This window comes from Galendromus occidentalis, unplaced genomic scaffold (genome assembly GCF_000255335.2).
Source record: "Galendromus occidentalis unplaced genomic scaffold, Mocc_1.1 scf7180000077488, whole genome shotgun sequence".
Classification (NCBI taxonomy): domain Eukaryota; kingdom Metazoa; phylum Arthropoda; class Arachnida; order Mesostigmata; family Phytoseiidae; genus Galendromus; species Galendromus occidentalis.
The window spans coordinates 1,403,121-1,414,932 of NW_003805476.1; the positions used below are offsets into that span (position 1 = coordinate 1,403,121).

The 11,812-nt window shown below is 50.6% G+C and overlaps 3 protein-coding genes across 3 annotated transcripts; 1 reads left to right on the forward strand and 2 right to left on the reverse strand.

Annotated features, from left to right (window-relative positions):
• The first annotated feature begins 510 nt into the window (after positions 1-510).
• On the forward strand, positions 511-3,544 carry Mau2 (Mau2 sister chromatid cohesion factor). The gene is made up of 2 exons (XM_003746187.2): positions 511-635; positions 1,451-3,544. Exons 1-2 carry the CDS (start codon positions 631-633, stop codon positions 3,228-3,230), a joined length of 1,785 nt encoding a protein of 594 aa, XP_003746235.1. The 5' UTR covers positions 511-630; the 3' UTR covers positions 3,231-3,544.
• On the reverse strand, positions 3,491-9,426 carry LOC100906857 (splicing factor, arginine/serine-rich 19). Its single transcript, XM_003746188.2, has 6 exons — positions 9,381-9,426; positions 6,925-7,055; positions 6,727-6,771; positions 6,397-6,538; positions 5,183-5,428; positions 3,491-4,661 (listed from the first exon to the last, which is right to left on the reverse strand). The coding sequence occupies exons 2-6, from the start codon at positions 7,036-7,038 to the stop codon at positions 4,192-4,194; spliced, it is 1,017 nt and encodes a 338-aa protein (XP_003746236.1). The 5' UTR covers positions 7,039-7,055; positions 9,381-9,426; the 3' UTR covers positions 3,491-4,191.
• A 1,114-nt stretch (positions 9,427-10,540) lies between these two features.
• LOC100907003 (uncharacterized) lies at positions 10,541-11,582 on the reverse strand. The gene is made up of 3 exons (XM_003746189.2): positions 11,155-11,582; positions 10,823-11,003; positions 10,541-10,737 (listed from the first exon to the last, which is right to left on the reverse strand). The coding sequence occupies exons 1-3, from the start codon at positions 11,540-11,542 to the stop codon at positions 10,572-10,574; spliced, it is 735 nt and encodes a 244-aa protein (XP_003746237.1). The 5' UTR covers positions 11,543-11,582; the 3' UTR covers positions 10,541-10,571.
• Between the last annotated feature and the right edge of the window lie 230 nt (positions 11,583-11,812).

The window sequence follows — 11,812 nt, forward strand, 5'->3', positions numbered from 1 at the left end:
ATCAAGAAGACGCTTCGTTGGACCCCCGAGAGACCTATTCTCAGCGATTCGCGCCGAGATCAAGCAGGACGAGACGATTCTCCTGCTCAGTGTCATTCCTGGATCGAATCGGACCGTCATTTCCAATCAATGGCTAGCTCCTCGCCAAAATGATCGATCGACGCGAAGAAACTCTGACGAGCGAGGAGAAAAATCGAAGACTCGGAATGATGTGCTTAGATATCCCTCGTACAACGGACCTCAATAATAATTATTCGGGTGTTCGAGGGAACGTTCTTACGCGTCGGTCAAAATGCCCGTCAAGCTCAAGATGAGGCTGCCCACCGTCAACCAACCCTTCGGCGGAACCGCCTGCGCTCGAGACGGAGCCGCGAGCGGCCCCTTTTCTCCTTGGTGACAGCGGGAGCGACGGCGGCTACGCTTCGGAGAACCGTTCCGCGCTTTAAGGGAAATCTTCCGTCGGATAGGAAGGCACTCGATGCAGCCGCGGGATGAACCTGGCAAAGCTTTGTTGTGTGTTTGGTCGCCGTCGACATCAACCAGTTTAGTGAAACCGGTGTTGAAAAACATTTTGCCGTTCGAGTTGGTTTTTTTTCAGCGTCGGGGTTGATTCCCCGAACGAGCTAGCCTATGAAGTGAGTATTTCAGAATTTGGGAAAGAATGTCCCTCAAACACTATCGTGCGTTGACCCAAATGCCGACCAGTGGTTCAAAATTTTGACAAAGCAGAAACTGGTTCGAGGCACTTCATACTTCCACCCCATCAATTGACTTCATTTCTTCTGATGGATCGTTCGAACTCATCAGTGGTTGCCTGAGTCCTCTTTTGTATGGACCGATGAGTCCCGAAACGAATGTGACCGGAACTTTGCGCCATCAAAGTTTGCGCCTTGTCCGGCTCGCACGCACTGGAAACCGTCTGAATCTGATCCGAGATTGCGCTCAACTCTCCGAGGAGTGCGCATCATTCGGATTTCCGACTCGAAGACTCTGAACCCAACCGAGAATCCCGAGTCTTCACTTCGAACATTGGGATGAATCATATGATGAGGTGCTTCTGCCAAGAGCGCTGTCGAGCTCCCCGTGAAGTTCGAAACTCGGGCGGAAGTGACCTTCAACCTAATGTCATACGAGCCGGAGCTGATCGGCTTCAGTTTCCGGAAAGTCGTTCAGGCGGGCGCCTCCTGCTCGAGCCGTCGCTCCCGTGCCGGAGTTCGAGCCGGAGCTCGCGCTGGGAACAGGGGGGAAAACCGCCCGCGGAGGGCACTCCCGAGAGGAAATATGCGGGAACTAAGATTTCCGTAGAATTGTAACCTGTTTCGATATTTTGTGGTGAGGAGCGGCTCCGACCGGAGCAGTCTCGCCAAAAAGTTCTCGCGTACGATAAGTCGCTTCCGATCCCCCGTGGAATCGATTCTCGCATCGGATAAAGCAATTCTAATTCTTCCAGGATGACTTCCCTTCAAGACGGCACCTACCTCGCCCTGATGGGCTTAGCAGAAGAATTTCGGACGATGAATCCTCCGAATATGCGAAACTGTGTCAAGTGCTTGACGGCCATATTCCAGTTGAACCCCATGCCCGTCGTCGAGCTACAGGTTCGATTCCATCTTGGTACGATCCTGACGACATTCGCTGGCAGCCTCGACCAAGCCCAGGATCATCTGGAGAAGGCGTTCTACATAATTGTGCAGCGTCAAGTGGAAGACACGAGCGACATGAAATTTCACATAGCGAACAATTTGGCGGACATCTACGCGAAGAAAGATCAGCGGACGAGAGCGACGAGCGTGCTCCAGCAGGCGGTTGACCTCAGTCGGAACAACACGTTCTGGCATTGTCGGTTCTTGTTCAAACTTGTACAATTATACACCATAGATAAGCAGTACATGACGGCGGTCAATTTGCTGACCGTCGGTGCCGACTACGCTCAGAAGGTGGGCGTGCTGCACACGAGGATCCTATTCCTCTTGTCGCAGGCGATGCTGCTGATGCTCGATAAGAAGCTACAGGAAGTTCACCAAGTTCTCAACAACGCCGGGCCCCTGATCGAAGCGTGGCAGGGCACGCTCCAGCAGAAGGAGGCGTTGAAAATTTTCTTCCTCGTTTTGCAAGTTTGCTACTATTTGTCGGCAGGTCAAGTCAAGTCTGTGAAGCCATTACTGAAACAACTTCAGCAAGGCATCCAGACTATCACACAAATGCCCGGCGACGGAGAGGCCGCAACAGCTGATCAGAGCTTCCAGTGGCTTCCAAAAGAACACATGTGCGTTCTCGTGTATCTCGTTACGGTGTTGCATTCGATGCAAGCTGGCTACATGGACAAGGCTCTCAAGTACACGGACAAAGCCCTCCTGCAAATCGAGAAACTCAAACTCGTCGAAGCCAACCCGATCCTGCACTCATTTCAAATTCTACTTCTGGAGCACCTCGCAATGTGTCGCTTGGTAATGGGCAAGAAATGCCATGCGGTGCAGGAGATCAACCAAGCTGTCCAAATATGTCGGCAGGAGCGCTCTCTCGCCATTTCCCATGCGCCCCAAATGCACTGTTTACTGGGGCTGTACGCCATGTCGATGAACTGCATGGAGGCCGCCGAAGCTCAATTCAACGCCGTGCTGCGAGAGAACGGAACGTCGTCGGATCTCCGGATCATGGCATCTTTGAATCTGGCAATAGTGTATCTGCGGTCGCGTAAAGAGCAGGAGCTCAACGATCTCCTCATTCAGTTGAATCCTGAAAGCATACAAACCAACTCACACAGCCTTCGGGCGGCCGCCTATTACGTTCACGGTCTCAACGCATTCTTCCAAGCCCGGTACAATGACGCCAAACGGCATCTACGAGAGACGTTGAAGATGGCGAATGCCGAAGATCTCAATCGATTGACGTCATGTTCTCTGGTGCTTCTGGGCCACATATTCTACTCGATGGGTAATTCAAAAGAATCTCTTAACATGGTCACTCCAGCTATGCAACTCGCCGGCAAAATACCCGATGTTCACGTGCAGTTGTGGGCGTCTGCTCTGCTCAAGGATCTGTATCGCCTCGTCAACCAGCCCAGTCAGGAGCAGGAACACGTGACGACTCACGCAAGCTTCTCGAATCAACTTCTGCAAGACCACTTCCGAGCTTCTCAATTATCCGAGCACACCTTGATACAATGGATTCACGGTGAACCCCCCGTTATTCAGGTGGCAGTGGCAGCCACCGCCTCCGGAATTCCTTGATCACGGTTAACAGTCCCAATCAACTTTCGATAGAAGGAAGTTTCTTATTGAACTCTGTCAATATTGAATTGAATGGTCAAACCGTTCATGAGGCTAAGCTGGGGAATTGCAAGCGATATATCCATTGAATAGGATTGCAGACAGCGAGCGGTCGATAAAGCAAGCGAGCAAGCAAGCAAGCAACGAAGCCTATCTAAAGTCGTATTTATATTTCGAGCATTTGTCATAGAATCGAGTAAAAATCATGGAATCAAGAATAATTGTATGTTTTGTAAATTCGTGATGCTGTTTATTAGCAGCTGCCCCTGTAAAAAATAAATCTGGGAAAGGCATTTTGTACAATTAAACCGAGTTCCTGTTTTCTCTCTCTATGCACATGTCGCTTCTCGGTCACGGATATTCCCGACATCCAATCATCGCGTAACAGCACTGGAGAAGATAGGATTTCGTTGTACAAGAATATCTGTATCGAGTCGTACCGCATTTGTGACTCCAACAGGTGCCGGCTTCCTTGAATTCTCAGAAAATGGCTCGAAAAGTCGATTCCACAAGTATAGTATGATACGGTAGAATTTCTTGTAGATACCGTTGAAAATATTCTGTATATGCGATTTGTACCCGTGAGGATCTACAACGTTGTCCAGGCGAGCAGCTCGGCATATCAAATAACAAACACAGATAGGATACGCCTTAGGGCGCGTGTCACCGTGGTTGCCCTCTGCGTCACAAAAAAATCGCAAAGAGGAGAACTTGGTAGGAAGGGAGAACGTTGGCCTAGTACACTAATCATGAAACACGTATAAACGATTCAAACCTCGGGAGGAGAAGGGGGGGAGCCATGAAGAAGAAACCGACGGCTCTGAAAATACACTTTGATTCCGGACCGCGAACAAATCGCAGTGATTCCTTTCCTATATCTCGTCAAAGGAATATACCTATACAATTATTCCGAACGACCGTTTCACATTGCGGTTTCGTGGAGAGGTCGATCCACATCACTTATGACGGGGTTCTTTATCTTCGACTTCACAGCGGGTTGGTCTTCGGTACTCTTCTGTGCGTCGTTGCGCTCACTGAGATTATTGTTACGCTCGAATTCGTCTTCAATCACTTCGCTGGGTATCTCCTGATCCGCCGCCTGTGATCGCTGGGGAGCGGGTCGGGCGGGGGAGGTCGAGGGTACCAGTTGAGCCTCTTCGAGTCCACTGAGTTCCTGCTCTGCTTCGTCAGATTCGTTGTTCGCTTCGTTCTCTTGAGCAATTCCGATATTGTCGTCATTTCCTTCTCGGAGCGGAGGTGGAGTTGGCGGGGGCGACGGGAGCTCTTCCGCGGTCATCCTCCGAGGCTTTGGTGGACTAGTCATTGTGGTTGGTGCCGAGTTCCTTCGGAGTCTTCCTGAAGCCGTGTACGCTGACATGGCTTGAGAAGTTGCTGTAAAATCGAGAGACGCTTCTGAGAAAACACTCTCGAGGAACTCGGAATTTATGGGCGCTATCAGGAGGGGGATTAAGAAGGGGCTCGGCGACATCAGGAGGGCGGCTTCTCCGATTCATGGGGAAGTTTCTGGGCACAGAAGCATTCTGCTCATCGAAAACCCGTGCTCGTCGCCGAGACGATGATCGAGTCAGCTTTCCGAGCGTCAAACTGACATAAGTTGAGCCGACGGATCCCTGCCGGGTCCGAACGGGGAAATCACGATTGGAACATAAAGCCGTGATCACGTGGTAACGGCTCCATACTGAAGAAAGCTGCAGCATTACACGTGACCGTCCCCAACAAAATGCGATCACGATAAATCGATTTCGGTCGTTTGATAGAAATGACATACCCAGGAAAAACTGCGGAACGACTCACAGCAGTCGACTGCTTCCCCGTCGGTAAGACCCCTCGACTGAGCTCGGACTGAAGCTTTACAAAGAAACACACAAAGAGAGATAGTCGAAGTTACTCACAAGGCTGCGAGTCTCGAGCTGGGCCCGATCGGTTCCTCCTGGGAGGTGGAACTGGTGGATTCAAACTGGTGGGCTGCGGCGCCTTGAAGGAGCTCCTCATAGTACAAAACTTCCGTCGCAAAAATTCTTTGGCAAAATCGAGCGAGAAATCGTCCTCCCCCCTGAACCACTTGGCTTGGCCCCGGATCCTCTCCTCGAGATACTCTGGTACTAAACTCCGAGCGGGCGAGGGCAGACGGAGAAGATCTGGGAAGGAAAGAAAGACATTTATCGGAGCCGCGGAGCGAACCCGAGCCGGCTTGGGCCGGTATTCTGGGAGTAATCTATTTTTCTTTCCTCGAGTTTGCCCAACAGAGAAACGGGAGGGGCCTCTGTTCTCAGTTTTTCAGTTTCAAAGGCCGTTCGAGGGGAGATATGGGGATCGAATGGAAATTAGGTGAATGAAAGTTGCGGAATCCAAGAGAATTTCATCAGCGTTTTTCTGGTCTTCTTCACTCGTCTCGGTGTCTTCAGAACGTGTTTCTGGTCCTGTCCAAGACCAGATGTTCAGCGATCACCCATGGTCCGAAGACTAAAAACGGGAATGACTTTGGCATTCAACGAAGCGTGAACGAGTCACGAGGGCGGAATAGGCTTCGGAAGGAGTCAGCTACCACTCTTCCTTCGCCCTCTGGAGCCGCACCTGGAGCGTACATCGAGATGCGGCTCGCACAATTGAGGCTAGAAACGGATGGTGACGGGCGGGTGATTGGAAAGATACACAACGACTATAGGAGGATCTTTTTTTTCTAAACACAACCGAGTTCATTTATGCTTGACTTATGCCGAGAACACGGAAAAAATTGCAGTATCCCGCGAGGGCGAGGCCCTGTCCGTGGTTCTTGATGATAATGAGAGAGAATCGCATATGGTGAAGAATTCATAGGCCATTTGGGTGACGGCGATTGGGACGTTCGGGAAAGCCGAAATCTCATCCCTCCCCCCATGAGACGCCTCGAGTAGCGAGCATTCGAGTTCGACTACTGCCAGACTTATAGCATGAGACCAGAAGTCTCCGAGAGAGAATCGAAGAGTTTCTCCACTCAGACTGGATGACGAGCACGAACCGACTGACCGATCAAATCGGTGAGTGCTTTTTCTGTCGAATCCCGGGAACCGACCGACCGTACGACAGACTCGACTTTCAGCAAACCCAGACAGAGGAAGCCACTTACCAACTTTAAGAATGTCTGCGAGGGTTCCATATTGATCGAGGAATTTGAAAGTGTTCCGTTGAACTTCGAAATCTTTTAAAGCTTCAAGTCCTCTCTCGAATGAGCCGAAGAATACCCGCAATTCGTTTTCTAGGTTTTCAACCTGCAATTCCGGAGCATCGATTTTTTAGCATCGTTCGGTCAACTCGACACCTGTTGCAGTCTTCATTGGCAGGGATCCTATTTCAGGCCCAGAATCGAGTAAATTCCTCGGGCGACTCGCTGGAGTTCCAATCAGTCTGACACTAGATACTTATTCAGAAAAGAGACAAATGGAAATCAATTGTATACCTCTTGCATCTGTTCGAAGCTCGCTCGGAAGCCCTCGCTGACGGGCTGTTGAGGGAACAGGGAGGTCAACTCGTATTCGGGGCATAGAGGTAGCGACCGGAGAGGAAAACGAATCTGTGCCCACTGTGCCTCTAGCATAATATGTAGATCAGTTTGTAGATCACTATCTGGGCTGAGAAAAGGATTCCTTGAACTTACCGGAAATCCCTCGTCCGGTGTCCATTTGAAAACGACGAGCTCACTAAATAGAACAGGCAGTCCAAGTCGGAGGTGATCCTCTATTGAGCGTATTGTCTTCCGCGTCGATGCCATATTCACGACATCACACACTGCTCGAAAGAAGACGGAAACTCTCTTCAACATTTTATCGCTCGTCTCCAGTCACAAACAAAGTAGAGCACATATCGTCAAACAAGTTCCGGGGAGCGGACCAATTCAGCCAATCTTCAATAACCAAGTACGAATCGTGCGACCTAACAACGAGTTCGGCGGACTCTGCTTTTTAGGCTATCCAAAAATGTTTACATTCGAGACGTAAGCATTTCGATAAGGCGAAGTGAGAGCGTGGTGTTACGAATCATACAGAACAATGAAATTCGAGCTTTGAACGTCCCAATGTTCGTAGGCGATGGAGAGCGACAGCGTTCCGACGTCGTTCGGTGCTAGTTGTATTCAAACGAAAGAGAGAGACCGTACCGAGTACATCGGCATCACTTCCAGAATGATCTTCCCTGCATTCCGCGTAAGGGCGCTGGTCGCCTGAACAAATTGGTCGAGGAGATCCAAGCGATGTCGGTTTGGCGACGGCGAGCCCTCTTGTAGGACCCTAACCACGATCCTGCGTCAAGTGTGGCTAAACCCGCGATCTTAATGTGAGGCCACAGCTCACGAGCCAGCTGGGTCATCCGTTAAGCAGGAATGAGTTTCTCAACAAACAGCTCAGAACTGCGCTCCTGCCCATTCCACAGCCTCGTGTCTTTTGCGGGACGGGATCTTTGCTCACGACAAGCAGTGGACTTCGTTCCCCAGGCCTTTGGAAACCTAACCACCAAGAAAGTCAGTTCCCAGAGAGCCCTCTGGCAACTCGATGAGTCCCGCTCCGAGCCCCACGGCATCGAGGGCTGGAACGATGAATTCTCCATTGTACAGTATCAAAAACGCGGTCCTCTCTCGGTAGGATATCATGTTCGATTCGAGAATTCCGTGTCGGCTCCGTCCGATAACGAATATCCGGGCATCGAAATGAATGACGTCAGTTGAGGACTAGCTCCAAAGCTGTCTTCGTGGGAATGATCCGACGCTTGAATTATCATTGCTCAGACTACAAGGTAGTCTTGGCGGAGCTATCACCCACGCGACCACGGGGATTCAGTGTCATACACCGGCAATGCTAATTTCCCAGGGGCAGTATATAGTCAATGACGGATCGGAAGCGCTCTTCCGAAAGGGCTCTGCGAAAGGGCTCTCCCGAGCGAGTGCTGAGTTCACCGCTCGTTCCGATGTGAGTGATCTTCAGAATGGAAGGACTCGCCCGGAAATCCCATGTTCGGCCCGTTGGATCGTGAGGCTTGTGATTCAGAACTGGAACCTCGCTGCCGCTGCCGCCGCCGTCAGAAAACTGACCGGATGTTCATTTAGCCGACCAGCGCACCGACTCGCGAATGGCTCGCTAGCCCGTCTATCTATTCACTTCATAAAACCTTCAGCCTTTGGAAAGTTCCAGCTGGAGAAGGCTTGATTGAATGTGAAGTCCGAATATTCTTCTAAGCCACGGAAACCTTAGTCAATGTTTGAGCTTTTGCACAATGTGAGCACCGAGGTGGCCTTCCATGTCCACTACTTTCCAAGGGAAATTCCTTTCCATGTCGAATCGCCGGTGCCGCTTCTAGTTGAGGAAATTACTCAGCATCGGAGCTCTCCATAGGGGGAATATCCGAATTCAGGGCACTTCACAAGCGGAGACAACTCTTCGTTCGTGACTCGTCAGCATCCAAATTTTGCTGGCGCTGCAACTACAAGTCTAATATACCAGCGGACTGGTAACCTAATCCAGCGTCGAATTGCTCTCTACTCCTGCCGTATAGGCAGAGCGTCAGCTTCTGGATCTATTTTCGTCAGTCGGACTAGATATCGTGGACATCAGCTACGGCTCTATTGGACAATTTTTTCCTTTCCGCGACGTCCATCAACTCTCTTTGGTCCAGGCTCGTTGTCAGCTCTGCCACAAAGTATTATTTCAGGTACGGATGGGCTCTGAAAATGCCCTCAACCACTCCGCGATGGGAACTAGTGAGATCGATTAGAATCCATTCCTAAAGGTCCTCGAACGAAACAAGCATCGAGCTCCGCTCAAGGGGGACCGAGCCTTTCTAACTGCTCACAAGGTTCTCTCTGACTTTTCGGAAGCACGGACGTCTTGTATGAGTCTGGATGGAACTTCACAGATGCGAACTCACTTCAGAGTTCCCAGAAGCCCGGGGGAATCACTGTCTTCAACTCATACGCAAGCTCACGGGACCGAGGGACTGTGAAGACTCGGGACTCGCACCGGGGGCTGAGACGTCGAGTATCGGGACATCCGCAGAGACGAGGTATGACTTGCTTCCATGGCAGGAGTACCGCGGGGCATAGCTAAATCATGTAGGATTACTCACCAATTGTTTTGGGAGCGCAAACAACGGTATCCGCTTCGAGGCACGACACAAACAGTGAGCAACGATTTTCTGGAGAGGGATTCGTAGTGATGGTGGTGGTGGAAGCATGCGCTGTGAAGGCGGAGACACACGCACGAAGGAACTTTGGCGGTCGCTTCCAAAAGCTACTTTTGCGCGAAACATCAACTTCTACAGAGCCTACGCTCGGCACCTCGTCGCCAGCGAAAGTGGATGGCCCCCTGCGGCCGACGACGACAACCGCGACGGCTGAGCAGCAGTAACAGCACCACGACTGAGAGGAATCAGATGATTCAGAGACAGACGGCTTCCTTTGACCATCTGGATCGGCGCATGGGGTGTGTTCGCGCCAGAATTCAAACGACAAAGGAGCAAGTTTCATACTAGGGATATTGCAGGATACGGAATCGAGTTCCCTATCAATGTCAGGCCGTGACTTATCCGCGGTCTATGGGCAGCGACAGATTCGTATCGGATTCAGACTCTTCGTATCGGAGTAGCCGGTCGACCGCGACGGCTCCTAAAGAGCGAGTCCCGAGTGATGGGGGAGAAACCACGATCAGCTAAATGAGAACTACGGCTAGAAATTATTTAAGCTCGAAGAGATCACGCTTTCACATCTCACAAATCCCCTTCGAAAAGTGCATGGAATGTTATCATTCCAAAAAGTATATCTCCGGCCGGCCAATTGCGGGGAATGATGCTGGCGCTGGTCCGTTTTGAGAAGAAGGTCCACATTGTGTGCTGGGGTTTGAGGCATTGACTCATTTGCCGAACATCCGATCTTGGGACACATTCGCATTGACGCGTATCCATGCCAAGACTCTATCGACTTTCGGAGGCCTTTCCACTCTCTTCAGGAACTATGATCATGAGTCCGATCGTTCTGAATTATCCCTTGATCAAAATCTGATTGTGGAGTTTGCTCCCGGCTCTTCGAACTTCTCCGTTGCATTTGCTGATACGAACCTGTTTTCCGCCGGCGGAAAAGCCTAACGACTCACTGCCATCTTCGATTGTCATACCATGCACATATTTATACGCAATCAGGAGACGGACTGTTTTTCTGTACGGCAGCGTGTGTCCCGTTTTTTTTTCAATACTCGCTGCCTACAACATAAGGTTCCACTTTGAGTGGATGCGACTGATTTCGGCATTCCTCAGAAGTAACCATCAGAAGTCTTCATTCGAAGACTCGTCGTCGTCATTGGCCAAACGGCTTTCTACCATTTCCTCCACGAAGAATCGCTTGAGAGTTTCCTGGAGATTCAGGAAGCTTCTCCTGAAGCTCTCCCGCATCAACGCCGCACAATCGCCATCTCCCATCCTTCCGCTGACGCTGAAATCCCAAGACGGAGACATAACCTTTTGGAAGTTCAGCTGGTTGCCGAGTTTTTTCTTTTCAAGTTTCCAGAGGGACCTACCTGTGTGCACAACCGAAAGTTTCATGGTATGGCGTCAAGTCTCCGAGTTGAACCGCGAGCTTCAAGGCAAGGCCCGACCTCCCTCTTTGAACGATTTCCAGTATCGTCGTGAGATCTGCCACGATCCTCATCAAGTTTTTCTGATTCACCAATAGCTCCGACGTCGCTTCGTGAAGCGCACCTTTGCTCGAAATAGGGTGAAGAATTAGCCCCTCAATAAATACGGATCACAGACATGATACACACAACCTCGATCCTCCTGACGTTGCCCGACTCGTTCTTCGACAGATTAGTAAATGAGATAAATAATCGCTATCGGTCGTCGTCATTACCGATTTCGAGGTAGAATAGCGCCTCCTTGACCGGTTCAGTATCTCGGGCTGCGTAATTTAGAACACTGTCAAAGTAGGTCTTCTGTATTTTCTCCAGGCGCTTCAGCCATATTTGAACTGGATTCCAATCGACGTCAAACGAATGCTCGAGTTCGTGGATGAGGTTCCTGGCCTCGATGCTCATTATTTTCTCGTCGAAAGACGTTTTTTTCACGATTTCGGATATGGCTTCTCGACAGGCATCCTCGCAATTCTCGATCGTCTGCTGCAGCGACGCGTTGATCGCCGAAACGGTTTTCGTGATCAAATCCGTTCGGATCGGCTCCTCCGTAGACGATTGCGAATCTGCCCAGTTCAAAAGCACCACCAAAATCACCAGGAGCTTCATTCTGGGGAAACTTTAGGGCACGGTCCTTCCCTCGAGAGTTATCTGGCGATGTGTCGAGTTACCAAACTAAAATAATCTGGGAGAGTGTAAGCATGGTTGTGAGCTGAATGCAACTCGCGCGGGCTGGTACTCTCGGTAAGAAAAAAAGGAAAAAGATCTTTGACGTTTGCAGACGGAAGAGCAGCGACAACGCGGAAAAGCGGGTCCTCAAATGGCAGGGGGCCCCGGATAGAGTCAGACATCCTAGGTAGTTGAAGTGAGGACCGGGCA

What these genes read in the sequence shown, in the direction of transcription:
- LOC100907003 (XM_003746189.2), bottom strand. Translation starts at nt 11,542, where the DNA reads ATGAAGCTCCTGGTGATTTTGGTGGTGCTTTTGAACTGGGCAGATTCG. An exon ending in GCTATTCTACCTCGAAATCG is followed by an intron (nt 11,004 to 11,154) that starts GTAATGACGACG and finishes TTTCGAGCAAAG; the next exon opens with GTGCGCTTCACGAAGCGACG. An exon ending in ACTTTCGGTTGTGCACACAG is followed by an intron (nt 10,738 to 10,822) that starts GTAGGTCCCTCT and finishes TTGGGATTTCAG; the next exon opens with CGTCAGCGGAAGGATGGGAG.
- LOC100906857 (XM_003746188.2), bottom strand. Translation starts at nt 7,038, where the DNA reads ATGGCATCGACGCGGAAGACAATACGCTCAATAGAGGATCACCTCCGA. An exon ending in CACCGGACGAGGGATTTCCG is followed by an intron (nt 6,772 to 6,924) that starts GTAAGTTCAAGG and finishes TTCCCTCAACAG; the next exon opens with CCCGTCAGCGAGGGCTTCCG. An exon ending in GCTTCGAACAGATGCAAGAG is followed by an intron (nt 6,539 to 6,726) that starts GTATACAATTGA and finishes CCGGAATTGCAG; the next exon opens with GTTGAAAACCTAGAAAACGA.